The 21,457-nt window shown below is 54.2% G+C and overlaps 1 protein-coding gene across 3 annotated transcripts; it reads left to right on the forward strand.

Annotated features, from left to right (window-relative positions):
* The first annotated feature begins 2,654 nt into the window (after positions 1 to 2,654).
* On the forward strand, positions 2,655 to 20,236 carry Fcho1 (FCH and mu domain containing endocytic adaptor 1). Of its 3 annotated transcripts, none has more exons than XM_021170794.3 (28): positions 2,655 to 2,736; positions 6,520 to 6,560; positions 7,077 to 7,129; positions 9,916 to 10,007; positions 10,840 to 10,914; positions 11,067 to 11,208; positions 11,426 to 11,578; positions 11,695 to 11,799; positions 12,590 to 12,688; positions 12,800 to 12,896; positions 13,441 to 13,485; positions 13,596 to 13,668; positions 14,088 to 14,112; positions 14,350 to 14,407; positions 14,790 to 14,968; positions 15,059 to 15,083; positions 15,438 to 15,489; positions 15,825 to 15,919; positions 16,096 to 16,338; positions 16,878 to 16,984; positions 17,085 to 17,172; positions 17,271 to 17,379; positions 17,889 to 18,044; positions 18,258 to 18,390; positions 18,608 to 18,807; positions 18,997 to 19,052; positions 19,279 to 19,443; positions 19,538 to 20,236. In XM_021170794.3, the coding sequence occupies exons 3-28, from the start codon at positions 7,103 to 7,105 to the stop codon at positions 19,558 to 19,560; spliced, it is 2,622 nt and encodes an 873-aa protein (XP_021026453.1). In that variant the 5' UTR covers positions 2,655 to 2,736; positions 6,520 to 6,560; positions 7,077 to 7,102; the 3' UTR covers positions 19,561 to 20,236. The 3 variants fall into 3 exon arrangements, with proteins under 3 accessions (XP_021026453.1, XP_029336152.1, XP_085699960.1); XM_029480292.2 differs by lacking the exon at positions 2,655 to 2,736 and adding an exon at positions 5,060 to 5,155; XM_085843834.1 differs by lacking the exons at positions 2,655 to 2,736; positions 6,520 to 6,560; positions 7,077 to 7,129 and adding an exon at positions 9,192 to 9,331.
* Positions 20,237 to 21,457: the final 1,221 nt, after the last annotated feature.

The following is a 21,457-nucleotide window of genomic DNA, read 5'->3' on the forward strand; positions in this document are numbered from 1 at the left end:
CAGACGTCTCAATCCCACCTTATCCTCCACCCCACCAAAAATAAATAAATAAATAAATAAAAATAAAAAACACCGTACAGTGTTGGGAGGTTCCTGCAAGGCGGGTGGGACATGCACGGGGACTGGGCAGGGCCTGGCGTGCGTCTTGGGCTCAGACCAGGGTCACCTAGAAAGGGCCACCCAGATCATAGTTTGCCAGCCCTGGTCATATCAGAGCATCATGGGAGAGCAAATCTGCTCACCACCTCACCACTCAGAGCCCAAGAAAGGGAGAAGTGACCCCTTCCTCCAACTGAAGCCACGCCTCCTAATGTGTCCATCATCTCTTCGGTCCTTTAGCTGAGAGTTATTGGTGGACTCAACCCATTGGTGCATCCCAGAAGGTTTTTTTTTTTGTTTTGTTTTGTTTTGTTTTAATGTATGTGAGTACACTGTAGCTGTCTTCAGACTCACCAAAAGAGGGCATCAGATCTCATTACAGATGGTTGTGAGCCACCATGTGGTTGCTGGGAATTGAACTCAGGACCTCTGGAAGAACAGTCAGTGCTCTTAACCACTGAGCCATCTCTCCAGCCCACAGAATTTTTCAATGTGGGAGCCCAGGCTAGCCTCTGAAGTGCTGGGATCCAAGCAGGAAGTACTATGGCAGTCAGTGGTTCGCTCCGCAGGGTTTATACCCTTGGGAGGACATCCCACACCTAACCCGTTCCTTTCAAGGCTCTAGTGCAAAGTATTTTATTGTGATGAACATAAAGTAATGGGGTGAGGATATTGCAATCACTGGCTGTTGTTCATCACCGAAGGAAGTCGGGATAGAAACTCACACGGGGCAGGAACTGGTGCTGAGGCCACGGAGCGGGGGCTGCTTACTGGTTTGTTCCCTGTGGCTTTCTCACCCTGCTTTCTTACAGAATCCAGGACCACCACCCCAGGGATGACACCACCCATAATGGGCTATACTGCCCCCATCAATATCTAATTAAGAAAATGCCTTACAGCTGTATCTCATGAAGCTTTATCTCAACTGAGGCTCCTTCCTCTCTAGATGACTCTAGCTTGTGTCATGTTGACACGCGGTCATCAAATAGTCACCAGTTGAGATGTGTGTATAAATGGTACACACACACACAATTACAATCACACTTTTCCTTCTGATTGTCCACATTAGGGGAAACTTTCTCCCATTTCCTGTGTCCTCATCACCGAGATACGACTGAGTCATATCGAGAATGAGGGCTGCTATAGGGGGTGCACACCCCTGAAAGGGCCTGGGAAGCTGTAGCATCAAGACCAGCACCTGCCTAGAACCAGTCAATGGCAGGTGAGAATGATCACAGATCAAAACCCATTCCATCCGACTCTGATGGCTTTGCTTCAGCTCCTGCAACCCACCCTTCTCCAGCTCTGGACACAGCAATGGCATGCATGCGCACATCCACACACATATGGGGAGGAGAGAGAGGGAGGAAGGAAGGGAGGGAGGGAGAGAGAGAGAGAGAGAGAGAGAGAGAGAGAGAGAGAGAGAGAGATGCTTTTCTTACCATTCTCAAATCCCAGAACCCAAAGGTGACTCTTGGAGTCTTGGGCCAACAAAAGGACATGTGAAAAATGTGGACAGCATGGAGAATGGAGAGCGGGCTATCTTACCTTGTGGCAGATGGTCACCAGTCAGCTGGGTGTGGGGCCTATCTAAATGTTTAATCTTTATTGTTTGAATTGATGCATAAATTGATTAATTGATTCATTGGTAGTGTGCACATGCCACAGGTTAGAGGATACTTTTCAGGACTCCCTCAACAAGTCCAGGCTTTGCTACAAGCATCTTTGCCCACTGCGCCATCTCACCGGCCCTGAAGCTAGTGTTTAGATATGTATGGTTGCCATCAGAACCCGGCATCATTTGGGGCAGAGCTGCAGTAGATGGTTCAAGTAAGAAGTGGGGCAGCCTCAGTCTGGGATGGACCTGGATTTGATCCCCACCATAGGAAAATGCCCAAACTGAGGTGTCTGGGGTCCAAGGCTGCAGGGGCATGTACTGGAGATGAAGGGCACTTAGCTTTCTGGTTGTGCCCAGGCCAGTGGTCCCACTTCCTTGGAGGTGCTTCTGGGGCAGGGAGCCAAATGGCTCAGTAGTCCTGAGGATCATCATGCTGCCGTGTGACCCTGAACAGAAGACTGAAACGGAGCCCAGGCCGGGGAGTTAAGTCTCTCGAAGTTGTCATATGGGAGTGGAGTGGACATGTGGCTCTTGCTTAATGCTGGGGCAGCCTGGCTTCATCGCCAGCACACAGCCTGAATAAATAAATGGCATGTCACATGAATGGATAGACCAGATTTGCTATATGACCTCCAAAGCAACTCCTAGCCATGTTCCTTGATTCCTTTGTTTGTAAAATGAGGCTCAATATTAAATGTCACCTCATTCGCAGCCTCGGAGGGGTTCTCCAAAGAGCCATGTATGCAGTAGGTACTTAATAAAAGCTATCCCCTCTTTCCCTCCCAGTCTCCCGAGAGACTGACAGGTGCAGAGATCAAGGAGCTTCTCCTGTCACTTTAAAATATGCAAATAGCCTGCGGATGAATTTCCGGGCTCAGCCAACCAGTGCAGGGTTTATGAAGCACCGCGGGGCGGAGCTCCTCCTGACCACACCCATGGCGGGGCCAGCGGCGCGCTCCGCAGAGCGCGGGGAGGGCGGGGCGCGGGTCTGGAGCGCGCAGGTAGCGCCGCGAGAGGCGGTGAGTGTCCCCGGCGCGGGGCTCCGGTGCGGGGTGCGGGGTGCAGAACGCGGGGGCGGGGTGCGGGGCGGGGACGCAGCCTCCATCCTGACCCGGCCGGAGCGCAGGTGCCGTCTGCTGAAGGCGGGGCGCCACTCCATGGCATCTCTCAATCCTGGGCTGGGAGGCTAAGACCCCCCCAGGACCCCCAATCTCTCTTCCGGGTATCTAGCCTGGCCCTAAGCTGGGGGCCGCCTCCCTCGCTGCCCCTCTTCCTCGCCTGGGAACGAGGGTCTCCTCCTTCCCTTTGCACCCGCTCTAGGGTTGGTAGGCTGGTGGGGGTTCTGTAGGGCGAGTGTGGTGGAATTGCGGGGTATCTGGAGTATGGAGCGCGGGATCCCCTCCCGGGGGAACGGGGCCTGGAGAGGCCTGGAGCCTGCACCAGGGACTCCCGCGCCCTGTTAGGGGGGCGGCCGGCATCTGCTCCAAGGGACAGAATAGTCTAGGTGAATGAGGATGGGGTGCAGAGAAGGTCGGGGATGGCTGCCCCTCCACTTGCCCTCAGCGTCGCAGGACCTGCTTCATGGTGACCTTGGGCAGGTGACAGCACCTCCCTGATCCTTAGTCTCCTCTTCGGAATATAGAGGTTGAGGAAGCCAGACTATCTGTCTCAAATTCCCAACACCTGTGCCCCATTTTCTCCAGATGGGGACCACAATCTTTAGTCAAATGTTAGGGCAGACTCTATTTTCGGCACTTTAAAAGGGGTTGAGCCTTGTGTGGTCATTACAATCCTCTGGTGGCTGAGGCTGGAAGATCTGCAGCTTGAAGCCAGCCTGGGCTACATACACAGACTCTGCCTCATTAGAAAAGCATAAACAAAACAAACCATGATTTTGATTGATGGATACAGTCTAGCCTGGGGCGGAGCAGCGAGACCTAAGGCCAGCAGAAGACAATTTCTATCCGACCATAAGCTGGACCTGCCTCCAATCAAGACCCAGACTTTGTCACTCTGGTCCCACCCATGTGGCTGCCCAGGTCACACCCTGACCCACATACCATCACCTACAACAGGGTTCCTAGGCTGGTTCCTGGGCGGGGTCCCAAGTAGAAGGTCAGGTCTTAGTCCCTGCCTCTTGCAGGATAGTAGGGTGAGTCCCAGGCAGGAAGCCTGACACCCCCAAATTTGTGTGCCCAGACTGGACTGACTGAGCCTTCTGTGAAATGGACTGAAAGTCTGTAGGAAGATCAGAGGTGGTTGTAGGAGTGACAGCGCGCTGTAAACACCCACTCCTATGATAGTAATTATGATATTGCATTCATTAAATGGGGTCACAGCCAAGGAGTCAGTGAGATGTCTTTGAAGGGTGTGACCAGTGTCACTAGCATCCCAAGGACTTGGGTACACAGTGGTGCTCAAAGTATGTGTGACAAATGAAATGCCTCAGTGGGAGGCTTGCACAGTGGCCTCAGTTTCCCTGTGGATTTCTGGCTGGTGTAGGAGGGGAGGCAGTGAGGGTCACACTAGGGATCAATGGCTGTGGGCACAGCCAGCCTGTATCCAACCCCCAGAGTGCAGCAGATCTGGTCTAATCTTGCCTGGCTCAGTTCCCTGGTGCTGTTCACCCACCTAAGCCTCAGGTTTTGGGGACTCGGTGTCAGGAGATGGGGTGCTTGCTCTGTGCCTCTGGGCAGTGTCTGTCCCTGGACCTTATTCTAGTATTGTAGAGCCCAGAAAGCCCCAGGTTATATTAGGTAAACTGTCTTAGGCTAAAACATTTTCAGAGGCCTCTATTGGTGTTTTAACTTCTTTCCAAATCACAGGCTTTAAAAACACAAAACGAAACCCCAAGAACAAGGGGCTGAGAGACACCTTGTAGTACTTAATATTTACATACCGAAGCCAAGCATGATGGCACACACCATCACCCTAGCACCCAGAGGAGGAGACAGGAGGATCAAAAATGTGAGGTCATCCTCTGCTACATAGTGAATTTCGAGGCCAGCCTCGGCTACTTGAGACCATTTCTAAAAACAAACTTTAATGGTTGATCCTAAAGTAATTGTAAGAATATTTGAGTTTCCCTTTCTGAGGGTGAGGCTTTACCTGTCTTCAAGCCTTGGTTTTGTAGGCATAGTGACCTAGCACGGGCCAAGGTAGACACTTGTGGCTGTCTGTCTGTCTCTCTGGTAATGATCATGTCACCTCCAGTCTGCTCCCTCACCTCCCCCATTTGTGTGGCTGCCCTGTGACGATGGGGAGGTCCCAGGGATGCTGGGCGGGGAGGTGACGGTTGGGTGGCAGGCAGGGCGGGCCAGGCTTCCTGTCCTCCCCCAGACACAGAGGCCTCCAGTTAGTGCTGGCGGAAGTGTCAGGGGTCATAGCCTCCCGGTGCCTACCCCATCCTTCAGGGGCCCCAACTCTCAGTGCCCATCGGTGAGTTTGACCCCAATCTTTGTCTCCTCAGAACAGGAAGTTATCCCACAGCTGTGGCTCCGGGTCTGGGGCCAACGGTCGGTCTGTCACTTCCTGGCCAGGTGGCAGCCTCTGGGCCTATCTTTGGCCCCACTCTTCAGGCGGGCAGCCCTGATCTGGGTGCAGGTTGTGGCCCATCAAGGGCTGCTGGGTAGAGCCAGATGGGTGGTCATGGCCCTGATAGCTGGTATCTAGCCAGGTGGGGTAGGGAACAGCATGAAGTATGCCCCCTGAGAGTGGCTTTTATGTTGGGGTGGAGGGGAGCAAGGTGCTGTCTAACATGAGCTCTGGGGACATTGATGGCTTCCGGGAGACTGTTGGCCAAGATGACGAAGACAACTGTCATCTACCCAGCGTGGTCCCCAGGCATGTGTGCAGGAGGGCTTGGTTCACAGGGGACATGGATTTTACTTATATAAAGATTAAGCTGCCACATTGGTGTAGGGTCCTGGTCCCCCAGGACACTTTAGGGGGTTCAGATAGGCTGCCTGGTCCCAGCTAGACACCAGGATAAGCAGGGAAAGGTGGGTGTAATGCTCCAACCTGTCACCCCAATACTTGGGAAACTGAGGCAAAAGGATAACCCTGAGTTAGCAGTCAGCCTGGGATACAGGGTATGGCTCTGCTTTTAAAAGAAAATCAAACAAAAACCTCCCAATATGGACATTTGCTGTTTTCCACCCTAGAGTATCAGTCTGTTTTACACAAGAGAGGCCTGGCCCAAGCCAAGGCTGGAGGGCTCCATTGGAAAATGAAATCATCATCATCTGCTGAAGGACCCCAGCTGCCAGATCCCTCCTGTTGAACCTAAAGTCCCCAGCATCCTTCCTGTATTTGGGACACATTGCCTCTCTAGGCTGGCCCAGGGGAGCCTGTGCCCAGGTCCCTGCTCCCCATCAGCTCCAGTCAGGTGCAGTGACATGCAGTTGAGTCCCTGCAGAGGCTGAGGCAGGAGGACCCAGAGTTCTAGACCAGGTTGGGCTACAGAGAAAAAAAGGGGGCAGCTAATTTCAATGTTAGGTAAACTGAAGCTAAGGGCTAAGTGAGTCCCCTCCCAGTGGGACCTGGGTGGTCCGGTCCTGTGTTCCTGTGGTCCTGTGGTCAGCTGCCCCGTCTCATCTGTCACTGGGCCTCCTGGGCTCCAGCTGTCACCACACAGCCCAGCAGCTCATGAAGTATGGATGAGAACAGACAGGCTCCTATGACAGCGAGCCTCCCTGTGCCCAGGATTCTACACATCCCTCTGCTGCTGCTTAGCCCCACCCCTATACAAAGTGACCTGGAGTCTCTAGCTAAACCTTCTCTGGGTGTTCTGTCTCCTACAGATGGAGAAACTGAGGCACAGAGCTGAGTGAATTGGAGCCAGGTGAGCAGTGGCCTCTGAGCAGTGGTTGGTATTCCTGGGGCCCCTGATGTGGGAACTGACCGTGATGCCCAAGGGGACCCTGCCCTCCCAGGCTCATCATGCCGAGACTGTTCCCACAGAAACCACCCCACTGTTTCAGTCACAAAATCCACTGTCCCTTCCTGCCATTTGACCTTGGCAAATAGCTTCTCCTTTTGGGGTGTGACTCAGTTTCCCTACATCTGAAATGGCCCAGAACCATCGTCTATAATTCAGTTCATCCAATACCACTCTGGCCCCACAAATCCATGCTTTAAAACCCCACCTACTCCCTCCCCTCCAGCTCCTGTCCCCCTGTCCCCCTGTCCCAGCCCAGCCCCATGTGTTCCTGTTGCCTAGGGCTACAGGACTAAGGCTGGACTTGCTCCTGCTCTGGGCCTTCACTCCCTTAGTCCCTGTAACAGGGAAGGTGTTTGGAGTTTCCCTACTCAGGCCCTTGGTTATGGCCCAAGCCCTCCGCCCTACCTCTCTTTTCAGACAGACGCAGGACAGAGGCCACCAGGATGTCCTATTTTGGGGAACATTTTTGGGTAAGATCCGCTGTTTCTTCTGTTTTGTTCTTTGCTATCATTTCTGTGGGAGCTCACAAAGGGATAGAAGGACTTTTATGGTCAAGGGGAGACTAGGCAGATGAAAGACAGAGGTTAAATCACGGATTGCCTTGACCCTAAGCAAAGAACAGATTAATGCACTGAGAACTCAGCCCAGAGCAGCATGTGTGTTCTGAGAATCACACAGTACAGCAGTACAAAGCTGGGTGTGGGGGTACACACCTGGGATTGCAGACTGAGGAAGGCTGAGGCAGAAGAATGGCAGCTCCAAACCTGCCTGGGCTGCAGAGGAACATGTTTCCACAGATAACAAGTCAGAGTAACCTGGCCTCGAACCTGGGGTCAAACCAAATTTCCCAGATCGAGACCAACCCAGCCAGGGAAATTCCATGTTTATTTCCATCTTGGGAATTTGGGGGTTTTTTAAGGGGTAAATTGACTCCCTCCTGACCTCTGCACCCTTGGCCATCTAGGCCTGCTGCAAACCAGGTCTGGGAATGAGAGGCTCTCACAAAGCTGCATCTGAGCTCTGAGAGAGCCACTTCCATTCTTGGGGATCTAAAGAGCCAACCTGATCCTGCAGCTCAGCCCATCTCAGTGCAACCCACAGCCCAGTTTGCTGCAGCCCCGAAGGCTACTTTTCAGGATGTGCAAATGCCATTACAACCTCAGGAAATATCCTGAATCTATCTGAGAGGTGTGACACTGGGTGGCAGTCAAGGACCGAGGTCTCCTCCAGGTTGGTCTGGCCAGGGAACTGGAGAGCCACCAAGGATGTAGGAGCAGCCTGGAGTCAGAGAGACACCAGGCTCAAAAGCCCCTTCCTCCTTGGTAGGCCCACAGCTTGCAAAGTGGTAGCTGGTTGCTAAGCAACCCGTTGCCCCTAGCAACAATCCCCACTCCCTCCCCAGCTGGAGCTCTTCTTAACTTGCCTCTGCTTTCTTAAAGGGCCCACCATCCCTTGCCACCTGCAGGGCTCAGGCTTCTCCCTAAGACTCATATTCTCCCATGGCCTCTGAATGGCTGAGTGTCCCCCTGGAGGTGTTTGTCCTCTGGGCTACATGGAACCTCTGTCCTGCAGCAGCAGCCCAAGAGACACCCACATTTAGGAGGGGTGGCAGTAGCACCTCAGTGAATTGTCAGTGTTTTATATTCCACGAGGTGTGAAAAACGGGGGGCGGGGGGAGAAGTCAATGAGCGAAGAGAAAATAGAAGCCACCCCAACTTCCCTCCCATGCATACCCCAAGATAGCATGGCTGAAAGGGGCTCAGACCGTTGATTCAGGATCCTACTGGCTCAGAGGTTCTCCCTAGGAAGGGGCTGGGCAACCAGCCTCAGTGTGCCTAGGACAGGAAATGAATGAAAGTTGCATCTTGTGGGACATAGGTCTGTGGCTGATATATAGGAATCCTTTTCTGGTTTTGCTCTGCTGGGGATAGAACTCAGGGCCTCACATGTAATAGGCAGGGGCTCTACCCCTGAGCCACACCCCCTGCCCCTCACTGGAGGATTCTAGGCAGGGGTTCCACTCATGAGCCACATGCCCAGCTCCTCACTGAGAGCCCAATGCTGACTGGTATTGGTGTGCCCCAGTTCCTTTGAGGTAAGTCCAGGTCAAAAGCCTAGAGAGCACTGAGGAGCTACGGCAGATGTTTAAGCAGTAGATATCAAACCGTGTTAGAATGTCCTTTGGCTGTCACCCAGGAGTTGTGATCAGAGACACAGTCCCTGGAAGTCCCTCCTCAGACCCTTGCTGCCTGCCCACTCTGTGGAGACAGAAAGTGCCAAGGGCTTGCCAGGTCTGGGAACTGGGCCAGTGGGTGGCTCTGTGTTAGCCCCAGATAATGCCCTAGGCGGCAGTGCCTGGTGCAGCCTCACCCAGGATCCCCAGCAGCAGCAGGTGGGCTCAGTGGGAGCTGTGTGTAGAGCCCTCATTATTACCCAGAAGGCCTGTGTGTCTAGCAAAGTGCCAGACGCATCTCACTCATAAAGCCATTGTGTGGCAGCTGCTACCATCATCGCCTCTATTTTTCTCACACGACAGAATTAAGGCTCAGAGAGGTGCAGCCACTGCCCCAAGTGGCCCATTGCACTTGGAAGAGAGAAAATAAGGGGTGGAGGAACAGATCATTACCCTGTCAGGAGGCTGAAGCTCTGCGTAGCTATGGAGCTGTGGAATGGTCTGTAGGGAAGCTGGGGCGGAGGGGGGGGGGAGGGAGAAAATACCCTAAGGACTTTTGGGGCAGCTAATGGACAGTGGGAGCTACTGATAACAATGACTCTAAAGTGAGGAATGGTGGGCTGTGGCTGGGACATTTGGGCCTGAGGCTGACATGGGTTTGTCCCTCTCTTGGCTTTGGTAGGAAAAGTGCTTGTCATTGCAAGTATCAGGATTTCATTTTAAGACCCCAGCAGCCATGTAAAAAGCTGGCGATAACCCCAGGACTGGGGAGTTGGAGGGAGACAGATCTCTGGGGCTTTAATTATGGGTTTCTGGTTCAGTAAGAGACTCTGACTCAGAAAATGAGATGGAGGACGATGAAGGAAGACACATTAAGTGGACCTCTGGCCACACAGAGACCCAGGAAGTGGAGGTCTCAAGGATGCTTCCCTCAAGCCAGTGGGGAAATGCAGCCTACTGATTGGTTAGGTCTCTCCTCCATCTCTACAGCCATTTGGCTCCTTGGTCTCCGAGGCTGGTCTGTGTTGCTAGGCAACCTAAATGCCCTTCTCTGACTTCTACATCTCCTCTCATTCCTTACAGGGTGACAAAAACCATGGCTTTGAGGTCCTCTACCATTGTGTGAAGCAGGGTCCTGTGGCCACCAAGGAGCTGGCTGACTTCATTAGGGAAAGGTGAGCCGAGGCCACACCCACTCGGAGACTGGGTGCTGGGACACGCCCACCAGAGCTCTCCCTCAAAGAACCTTCCCTGGGACTCCAGGAAGGGTCAAGGGGGCAGATCTTTGTGGGCTGGCATTTGCAGCTTCCCACAGATCTTCTGGGGTTCTGAGAATCAAATGACCTGTTGTTCATCCCAGTTCCTCCAATCCCGCAGGCCCACTTCTGCCTCGAGATGCCTCTGCTTATCTTTATTTTACTTTCTATTTTGAACTTGTCTGTGTAGAGGGTCTGTGCGCATGTCATGACGGGCATGTGACAGGCAGAGGACCTGGTTCTCTGCTTCCATCATGTGTGTTCTGGGGTTTGAACTCAGGTCACTGGGCTGGGCTGCAAGCACCTTCATCCACTGAGCCATTGCACAGGGCTGCATGCCCCTTTTAAATCATGCCCCAGGGGTCTGATGTCTCCTCTACTGAAATGAAGATCACTACTCACAGGGAGAGAGTTATGATCCTGAGTGCTAGCATCAGAAGTGAAAATATGTATATTGCCGGCATTAGGGGTAGTTGAGGCCAGAGAATTACCATGAGTTTGAGGCCCATCTAGGCCACACACATGGCCAGTTCCTGTGCCAAAATAAAATAAAATAAACAACAACAAAAAACAGCTAAATAAAATAAAAATATTACTTAAGGAAATACAAAATTACCCAAGGGAAACAATTATCCCGTCAACTTGGAACTCTTTCTTGAGAGCAAGCTGTAGAGATGGGAAAACTGAGGCAGGAAAAGGCCTTTCTTTCTCCGGGTACTGTAATCTGCTCTTTGCCCCTTCTCTGACCCAGGGCCAACATCGAGGAGACATACTCGAAGGCCATGGCCAAACTCTCGAAGCTAGCCAGCAACGGGACCCCCATGGGGTGAGTGCAGCTGGATGGGTGAGGGACACTCAAGTGACCTTGGCCTGGGACCAGATGGACACAACTGCCAAGTTCCATATCAGCAATGACGGCTGTGTTGTGTGTGAGGGGCCCCTGGGTTATCAGATGAGCTGGACTCTGCCTGTCCCCAGGACCTTTGCCCCGCTCTGGGAGGTCTTCCGTGTGTCCTCGGACAAACTGGCACTGTGCCACCTGGAGCTGACTCGGAAGCTACACGATCTCCTTAAGGATGTGCTGCGCTACGGCGAGGAGCAGCTCAAGACCCACAAGAAGGTAATGGGCTGCCCCAGCAGGTATGCAGGGGCACTGGGGCTCCCGGGACCCCAGATGAGCTTGTGTACACATCTGTAACTTAGTGTGTATGGATGGGCCCAGAAGAGCATGCATGAGAGCCACAACCCAGCCTCTCCAGGGGTTGGGGGGAAATCCTAGGCAGGGTTCCATCCCCAAGCCACACTCCTTCCCTGCTTGCCTCCTCATCCCACCACAGTGCAAGGAGGAAGTTCTAGGCACTGTGGATGCAGTGCAGATGTTGTCAGGCGTCGGACAGCTCCTGCCAAAGTCTCGCGAGAATTACCTGAGCCGCTGCATGGACCTGGAAAGGCTGCGTAGAGAGAACACCAGCCAGAAGGAGATGGACAAGGTTTGTTGGTCTCGTGACCAGAGAGAGAGAGAAAGAGAGAGCATGCCACAAAGTGATAGGCACTACACTGGCAGGGTGGTAAAGCCACCTGACTGTCCCCCATCTATGGTTTCTAGGCAGAAACCAAAAGCAAGAAGGCTGCCGACAGCCTGCGGCGCTCTGTGGATAAATACAACTCAGCCCGAGCCGACTTTGAGATCAAGATGCTTGATTCAGCCCTGGTGAGAAGCCCGCTCCGCCCTGTAGATTTCACAGTCCCTGCTGGGGCGCCCCATCCTTGGAGGAGCCTGTCTCTCAGCTGTAGGAGCTTAAGAGTCATGGGCTGAGAAGCCAAGATATGGCTATGGTAACACACACCTGTTACCCAGCAGTTAGGACTCAAGGCAAGAGGATCAGGCATTCAAGATTATATATGTATATGTATATGTATGTATATGTATGTATATGTATGTATATATATATACACACACATATATATATATTTCAAATGTGTATATACGTGTGTGTGTGTGTGTGTGTGTGTGTGTGTGAGAGAGAGAGAGAGAGAGAGAGAGAGAGAGAGAGAGAGAGAGAGAGAGAATTTAAGGTTAGCCTGGGCATTCTGAGAAAGAAAGTAGAAGTCCTTGTTTAAACGGATTATATATATGGGTTTACTAAAGTGAAAACATCCTTGATCAATGAGTGCAGTGGCATCAGGCTGGATCCAGGCATTCCAATGGTGTCATTAGTTAAATTATCATCTCTGCCATTGGTCACTGCTTTCTAGGAACTCCTAGCCTGACAGAGGATGTACTGGGAGGTTTGTGTGTGTGAAGCATAGAATATCTCTAATCCAGCAGGGTGATTTTTCTTTTCATGAGACAGGTCTCACTATGTAGACCGGGCTGGTCCTTGAACTCATAAAGATTGTGACTTGCATCAAAAATGCTAAGCTTCTCTAAACCAGTCAGAGCAGACAGGAGCTGGGCTGATTGGATTGGTTAGCTTGGTCACATACCCCTCCCACCTCAGCGTTTTCAGGCCATGGAGGAGGCACATCTGCAGCACATGAAGGCCTTGCTGGGCTCCTATGCACACTCTGTAGAGGACACCCATGTGCAAATTGGGCAGGTGAGAATGGGCCACAAATGTAAGCTGGGCAAGTGAGAGGCTCTGCCCTCATGTCACACCACCGGGGCCTCATCCACTCATGCCCCGCCCCTCACACCTCCCCCTACCCAGGTGCATGAGGAATTTAAGCAGAATGTGGAAAATGTGACGGTGGACATGCTCCTCAGGAAATTTGCGGAGAGCAAGGGCACCGGGCGCGAGAAGCCTGGTGAGTGACATCAGGACTTCTCTGATCTTCAGTTTCTTCTTTACAAAAATAGGGCAGTGCAGTTCTAGATCCCCCAGAAGGCGCCTGATGGCTGCTCTCACATATTGGCTTCCTAGACCTGATTCCCAAGGGGGGTTATGAAAGGTCAGCTCAAAGGTTTGGCTGTTTCTTGCCACCTCCATAGTGTAAGAAAGCCACTGAAGGCACTAGGCACAAACATCTTTGTTGAGAGTTTTATAGCCAGGCTGGGCTTGTGTCCTTTCTCATTCCTTGCTGTGTGACCTTAGTCGCATGTCCTGACTCACCTGAGCCAGTTCCTCTTTGCTGCAGTGGAGATCACAACCCCCTGTTGGCACACTGTGTCCCCTGGTCCAGGTGACCAGGAAAGCCAAGCGCTCCTTGCTGTCTTTACATTGTCAGCCCCAGGTCTGCCATGCTAGGTCCCTTCTCACCTCTCCATGGCTTCCATTGTGGAGTCTGGGTGCTGCCATCCCTGGCAGACCTGGTTCTACCCCTCAGACATCTCCATCTCCTCCTACCCCAGGGCCTCTGGACTTCGATACATACAGCTCAGCTGCCCTGCAGGAAGGCAAGTACGTCTGGGCCTGGATGCCCAGGCTAGACCCGGGGTGTGGGAGGGGGAACTGAATAGAGAGGGAAAGAACCTTCCAGAGTTCAGCTACCCCCTTCTGTCAATAGCAATGAAACGTCTCCGTGGAGCCAAGGCTTTCCGCCTTCCAGGATTGAGCCGTCGGGAGCCACGTGCATCTGTGTGAGGAAGTGCTCCACTCTTGTCCAGGATACCCCAAAATCCTGTCCCTGCTAGAATGGAAGTCCCCTATATGACTCTGACCCAGTATCATCTCTGCCTGGGCTACTCCAGAAAAACCTGTCCCAGGCTAGCCCAATAATGCCATTCTTCAGGCTGATCTAGAATTCTTCCTCTAACCCAGGCTGGGCCAGAAACTGCTTGGCCCATTGTAGCCTTAGGCTGACCATGATCCCTTGCATTGTCAAGTCTAGCTCCCACCTGTTCTACTGTTTGAGGCTATCTCTGACTCAGCTCCCTCTAGATGTCTGCTACAGTCTCAAAGAAGCCCCAAGGCCCCCACTTTATAGGCTAGCTTGGAATAATACCATAGAACAGCCTGTAGGGGCTCTGGTCACTCACCCCTGTTCCTTTGTCCCCAGTGATTTCCTGGAGTCTGACTCAGGGGTGAGTACTGGTGGGGAGGGGCAGCAGGTGGATGGGATTGGTCTTCAAGGCCCGGAAGGAGGGGCCAAGAGGGGCCCAGGGCGGGGCTCAGAATCAAATCTCACCTCTGTGGCCCCCATGTGAAGGACTGAGAACTCCGCTGTGCCTCAGTTTCCTCCCTTGGATTTGCCTACATTCCTGGAATATATTCTGGGTCCTGAGTGGGCAAGATAAAGCCTGACCCCCACCTCTCCCCAGGTGCCTCCAGAGGTAGATGACGAAGGCTTCACTGTGCGCCCCGATATATCTCAGAACAATATCCTTTTTGGCGACTCTGTGTATCTGAGAGGGCTGGTATAGGCACCTGCCCTGTGTGTTTCAGGATGGTAAAGATATGGAGGCTGAGAGCCGGCAGTGGTGGTGTGTCCCTTAATCTAGCATAGGAGACAGAGGCAGGCAGATTTCTGAATGTGATCCCAGTCTGTGAGTTCCAGGCCAGCCAGGGCTATGTAGAGAGATTCTATTTCAAAATAAAGACAGACAGACGAGACAGATGGACTTTTCTGGGGGGAAATCCAGGGCAGCATCCTGGAGGAAGGGCACCAGTGTTGTGGTTTAGTGGCTGGGCATACTGTACAGGACCTCTGGGTGGGAGGAATGTGGTCAGCTTCAGGGCTGGTTCCTTGACAGCGATCCACATGGGGCTGAGCCCCTACGCTTCTCCTCTAGTGACTCTGATTTTGACGACGAGGAGCCTAGAAAGTTCTATGTTCACATCAAGCCCGCCCCGACCCGCGCCGTGGCCTGCAGCTCTGAGGCTGCAGCTGCCCAGCTCAGGGCCACGGCTGGCAGCCTCATCCTCCCTCCAGGCCCAGGGGTGAGGTGGGGGTTGTTAGCGTGTGGGCACGGGGGTACAACTGGATGCAGCTGCGCCTAATGTTGCTTGACTCTTGATTTTGTTCCGCAGGGCACCATGAAACGTCATTCATCACGTGAGTAGCTAGCCTGCCTGGGTTTGGAAGTGCCTTGGAGGGAACTGAGTAATTCCTTGAATGGCTGCGAGTTAGAGTTAGCTGGAGATGGCTGCTGAGCTGCTTGCCTTTTCTACAAAGCAGCATCTTTACACGACGGGAGCTGGACTGGCAGCAGGGCCAGACCTAGAGCCAAGCGGGACTTACGTGCTAGCAGGGGCAGGGGCAGAGGCAGGATTTTCAGCTAGCCTGGGCCACACAGATGCACGGAGCTACCGCCAGCTCAGTCCCTTTGCTAATCACCTTGGGCCTATGGCTGGCAAATACCAGCTATGGTCCTAGTGGGACAGAAACTCAAGGCTTTGTCCGTCCTAGGGGACACTTCTGGGAAGCCACAGAGACCTCGGTCGGCCCCACGCACTGGCAGGTGAGTCTCACCGGGACATGATGGAGCAGGCAGATGGGCCCTAAGTCCTTGCCTCTAGTTCCCTCACCCTGGCCTAAGGTCCCGCTCTTGGATACTTATTAAGTGCCCGCCGTGTACTTGTGCTGCGCTGGCTCTGGGAAGCCTGTAGACAAGGGTCAAAATTCCCGATGCAGGGATGAGGGGGATGTGGCCATGCTGCGTAGGCAGGGTCCTGGGGGAAGAAGTAACTACTGAACCCGAAAGGCCTAGGATTTGCGGGTGCAGTCATGCGCTGGGAACAGGAACAGCCTGTGGGAAGGTAGCAAGCTCGAACTCGCTCCTGTCGCTGTTCCCAGTTGTGCAGAGAAGCCGCCAGCCTCGGAGGAGCCACTGTCCAAGAGCCTCTTTGGGCCGCCGCTGGAGTCCGCCTTTGACCACGATGACTTCACAGGTAGAGGGGGTGTGCACAGCAGGAGGGGCAGAAGGCCATATTGGGTGGGGATTTGGTTGGAATGGGAGTCATGGAGGCTCAGCTAGGGGGCAGGGACAGAGTGGAGGGTCTGCGGACATTGGCGGTGACAACTAGGCATGGACTACGGTGACCTCTGACTGTGCCCTCCTTCCTAGGCTCCAGCAGCCTGGGCTTCACATCCAGCCCGTCTCCTTTCTCGTCCTCATCTCCGGAGAATGTGGAGGACTCGGGCCTGGACTCTCCGTCGCATGCTGCCCCTGGTCCGTCACCTGAGCCCTGGGTCCCCCGGCCAGGCACCCCGCAGAGCCCACCCACCTGCAGGGCACAGCACCCCGAGCCCAGGGGCCTAATGCCCCGTGCACCCTCGCCAGGTCCCTGGGGGCCTGAGGGAGGTGCAGGTAAGCTGGAACCCAGCAGGTGTCCCATGCAAGCTGGGCACAGATGGAGGCCTCCTTAGGGGGTACCATCTGATGACTGAGCAAAGGCCCTGGGGCAGGAGGGTAATGTTAAGTTGGTCCCCATGAGGAGGGGGGTGAGCTTAAACACCTGTGCTGAACAAAGTGCAGGTGGATCCTGTGGCCACCAATGGATAGAGATGTCATTGAAGCAGGAAGCCAACTCAGGCAGCTAGCTGGCATGCAAGGGAAAGAATCTGGATGCTGACAGAGCTAAGAGGGTGGGACATCAGAGTTACCGACAGAGGCACGGCTGATGTGGGGGACTCTGTCACTCTGACTCGCCAGATCTGTGGCTTACCCACCTCCTAACCCATCAGTCCTTCCTGGTACAGACCCAGTAACAACAGCACCCTCCCTTACCCATCTGAGCACATCTGGGGCCTAGGGTATTAGCCAGAAACCCTTGAAACATTGTCTCTTCTTGAGGGTTAATACTCCCAACTCCTGGGAGTCTCAGTCCAGCCATGTCCTTCCTCTAGATTCACTGACGCCGGCTGACCCCACCAGGGAGGGCCTAGCTGCTACACTGAGAAGACCACGGTCCAGAAAAGTGTCCTGCCCACTCACCAGGAGCAATGGGGACCTGGTGGGTGATAGGCTGATGACTCCAGGTTGGGAAGAGGCCAGAAGCTGCCCCTGCGGACAGCTTTGGGTAGCTCACAGCCCCATTCTCTCTTGTCCTCCAGTGCCGGTCGCTCAGCCCATCCCCACTGGGATCCTCTGCCCCCACCATCCCCCCTGATCGGCCTAGCTTCTCCACCCAGATGGGACACGGTTTGTGGGGATCCTTGGAGCCTCGGGCCCCTTCTTTGTCTGGGATGATATCAGAGTGGGTGAGGCCTGCCCTGCTTCTGACCCTAAGCTTCCCACAGGCATCTCCCGTGGCCCCAGCCCAGTGGTCCTGGGATCTCAGGACACCCTGCCCGTGGCCACAGCCTTCACTGAGTATGTTCATGCCTATTTCCGTGGCCACAGCCCCAGGTAGGCAGTGATGGCAAGTGTGGGGTCAACCAGAGGGCTTTTGTGTGAGGCTAGCAATCCTGAGGCCATTCTAAGGAGCCCATCGGCACTGAGCTAAAGGGTCTTGTAGTGGAGACAGGTCAAGGGTGAACTGGGGGCTCTGAAGCTGGCTTGCCCTCCCTGGGGTTGCCATATGCAAGAGGAGACATTAGCGTTAAGCCACAAAGAAGAGTAGAGTGTTAGACTCTACACCCACGCTAGGGACGCTCAGAACACCCAGTTGATTCTAGGTTGGGACTCCTGGTGGCCCAGGAGAAAGGGATCTAGGGATGATACTTTCATTAGTACTTACATGTAGGCTGGGTTGGAGAAATTCATCTTGCCAGGCAGGGAAGGAAGAGTAAGAAGTTGGGAAGACGATGCTGGGAATAATCAGAGCCCCACAGGAGCTTTAGCTGCAAGTATAACCAGGAGGGTTCAGAACCGGTGCCAAGCGGAGCCCTGATCCCATACTGTCCCTGGTTTCCTAGTTGCCTGGCTCGAGTCACCGGGGAGTTAACCATGACCTTCCCTGCGGGCATTGTGCGTGTGTTCAGTGGCACCCCACCACCACCTGTCCTCAGCTTCCGGCTGGTGAACACGGCCCCTGTAGAACACTTCCAGCCCAACGCTGACCTGATCTTCAGGTGCCTTGCATGGGCCGTGGGAGAGGGTCCCAGATGTCAGTGGAGCCAGGGGCCCAGGGCCTTAAAATGCCTATAGCGCCCCCTGCTAGTTGCTGTGTAGCATGGGGCAAGTGGCTGTTCCTCTCTGGACCTACTACTGCACCCACGGCAGCCCAGTCTAGAGTGGGAGAGCGTCTCCCGAGGGGTGAGGATATTCTGTCCCTGTCTCTACAGTGACCCCTCCCAGAGTGACCCGGAGACCAAAGACTTCTGGCTGAATATGGCAGCGCTGACGGAGGCCCTACAGCACCAGGCTGAGCAGAACCCCACCGCCTCCTACTACAACCTGGTGCTATTGCGGTACCAGGTGGGGCCGTGCGGGGGCGGGGCGGGGCGGGGGCGGGTTACATAAATAATGCAAATAATAGATAGTCCTCTGCGCTCTCCTGCTCTCTGCTGGCCACTCGCGGTACTATGTATGATCCTGGTGGTTGCACATTGCTTAGACTAGGCTGGGAGCAGCATAGCCCTTGTGACCGACCGTGGCTATGTCGCCCAGCCACCTCTGTCTTTTCATTCCTAAGTTCTCCCGCCCTGGACCTGAGTCAGTGCCCCTGCAAATGAGCGCCCACTGGCAGTGCGGGCCCACACTCACGCGAGTCTCAGTGGAGTACAGCTACCGCGCGGGTGCCACTGCTGTGTCCACGCCACTCACTAATGTCCAGATCCTCCTGCCCGTGGGGGAGCCGGTGACCAGTGTGCGGCTGCAGCCTGCGGCCACCTGGTGAGCCACCCTGCCCAGCTGGGAACATACAAGCTGGCCAACAAGAGCCCTGGGATAGCTGTGCCACGATACACCCCTGCACGGGTGGGGAGACTGAGGCTTGGCTGGGCATGGGTTTGCAGAGGCTACACAATTAACTGACTGCCAGAGTCCTCTCTGTCGAGTCTGACCCAGATTCCTTGCCACCAGGAACACAGAAGAAAAGAGGTTCACGTGGAAGCTTCCAGATGTGTGTGAGGCAGGGGGTGAGTCACAGCTCTTATGAGGGCTGCTGCGTGGGAGAAATCGTGGGTGGGCAAATTGTTAAAACTGGACATAGTTCGTGGGAACTGACGAATCCCAGAGGGGGTTTCTCAGGAAACAGGACCACCCTGTGCAAAGAGCCTGTGGCAGGAGTGCATCCTGGACCCGGGGTCTAGGCGAGGGGTGCACGAGGTCTGATTTAGTCGAGGCTGACCCCTCACCCCTTAGGCTCAGGCCACCTGTCAGCCAGCTGGCAGCCACAGTCGGGGCCCAGCACTCCCAGCCCCGTGGCCGCGCAATTCACCAGTGAGGGCGCCACGCTGTCTGGCCTGGACCTGGAGCTGCTAGGTGGTGGCTACCGCATGTCCCTGGTGAAGCGGAGATTCGCTACAGGTAGTTGCTGCGCTTTGGGGCTGGAGGAGCAGGGTGGGGTGGGGAGTCGGGAGGGGGAGCTCACGCAAGCCCCAGTGCTGTTCTATCCCCGCAGGGATGTACCTCGTCAGCTGCTGAGGTTCCTAGTGCTGGGGACCGCCTGCTCTCCTGCCTCTGCCGGCTCCCGCAGGCTAGACTCCGTGGACAGGAACCCCCATTTCAGCCTGGCTCAGCCAACTCGTCCCTTCTCCGTCCACAAGCAGGCCCTGGCCTTTAGTATTCTTTAAATAAACAGTTTTCTAACAAAATAAAGAGGAATCCTCTTTCCGGTCCAGACCGGGAAGGATGGGGAAGGGGGAAGGAGGTGCTGATACCTACTGTGCATTTCATCTCCAGGGCTGTGTGAGCTGCCTATTCCTGCTGACACACAGCTAGGCTACAGGGAGGGAGAAGTAGATGAACCCCTAGAGCAATGCTTCTCCACCCTCCTAACGCTGAGACCCTTTAATATGTTGTGGTGACCCCCAACCATAAAATTATTTCATTTCTACTTCATAACTGTGCTTTTTGCCGCTGTTGTCAATCGTAATGTAAATATCTGATATGCAGGATATCTTATATTTGAGCCCTCCAAAGGGGTAGAAGTAAACTGCTACCTAGAGGGTTCTGAAGCATACATAGGAGTGTATAAACTAGAGAAGGACGGGCACCTGAGGGAGAGCTGGGCTTGGTGAGGAAGCCAGCAGTCAACTCAGGGACCGACGGGGTGGGAAGCAGGATAAAGTTCCTGATAGTCTAGGCTCAGCAGCTAAAAGGCCGGACCTGATTGTCCTCCCAGCACTCAGAGTCAAGGGACCTTGTGCCTTCTTTTGGCCTTAAAGGGCACTGCACTCATGTGGATGTAGGAAGATACATGAATGAAAGTAGAACTAGTTTTAACAAAACATTTCTTGTGAACCATAGTAACCAGAAGGATGTGAGTGCAACCCGGGTTTATCTGCGACTGGCTGGTCAGGGTCTGTGGGGAGGCTGCACACCTGACATATGCACGAGAGAAGACTGGGTGTGATCCACGTCAGGAGTACTCCAGCTTCCTAGCTTCTACTGGAGAAGCAGCAGGTCATGAACCTCAAAGGACATTCAGGGACCTCAGATTCAACCTTATGGCTCTGAAGATCCTGACCAAGACTGGACTGCAGATCCATAACCTAGAAGCTGGGAGTGTAGCTGAGGGGTGGGGGTGGGGGGGGAGAGTGGAAGGAGGACTACTCCTACCCAGAATCCCCCAGTGAGGGTCGGGAGGCTCAGGTGGAACATTGCCTAGTGTTATAAACAAGAAAAAGGAAGGCTATGCCTTGAAACCCTCTTGTCCTCTGGCCTCCCCATCTTCCTCTGCTAAGATGGGGTCTGAGTTGCCCTGGACTATCTCATATATTGTTCCATACCTCAACTTCCCACTTGTAAGGCCCCCTCCTCAGTCTCTGGAAATTGGGGTCCCAGCAGGGGGGATTCCAGCAGGTACCACCAGACTTTTCTTTCCACCCTTCTCATCTGTGTTTGTAGATTGGTAGCTGGTCCCTGTTGATGGCCCTACAGGCACTACGTGGTAGGTCACCATTAGCACCCTATGCCTGGGTGTCACCATCAGCAGCCCCCATGCCTGGGGGGGTCACCGTCAGCAGCCCCCATGCCTGGGGGTCACCGTCAGCAGCCCCCATGCCTGGGGGTCACCGACAGCACCCCCCATGCCTGGGGATCACCATCAGCAGCCCCCATGCCTGGGGGTCACCATCAGCACCCCCCATGCCTGGGGGTCACCGTCAGCACCCCCCATGCCTGGGGGTCACCATCAGCAGCCTGCAGCACAGGTTTATCTGCACGTATTTCCCAGCTCTGATGGTTTGTATGTGCTTGGTCCAGAGAGTGACACTATTAGAAGGTGTAGCCTTCTTGGAGTAGTTGTGTCATTGTGGGTGTGGGATTTAAGACCCCCATCCTAGCTACCTGGAAGCCAGTATCTGCTAGCAGCCTTCAG

Source organism: Mus caroli, unplaced genomic scaffold, assembly GCF_978045245.1.
Source record: "Mus caroli unplaced genomic scaffold, Mus_caroli_1 scaffold_10, whole genome shotgun sequence".
In the NCBI taxonomy this organism is placed as follows: Eukaryota; Metazoa; Chordata; class Mammalia; order Rodentia; family Muridae; genus Mus; species Mus caroli.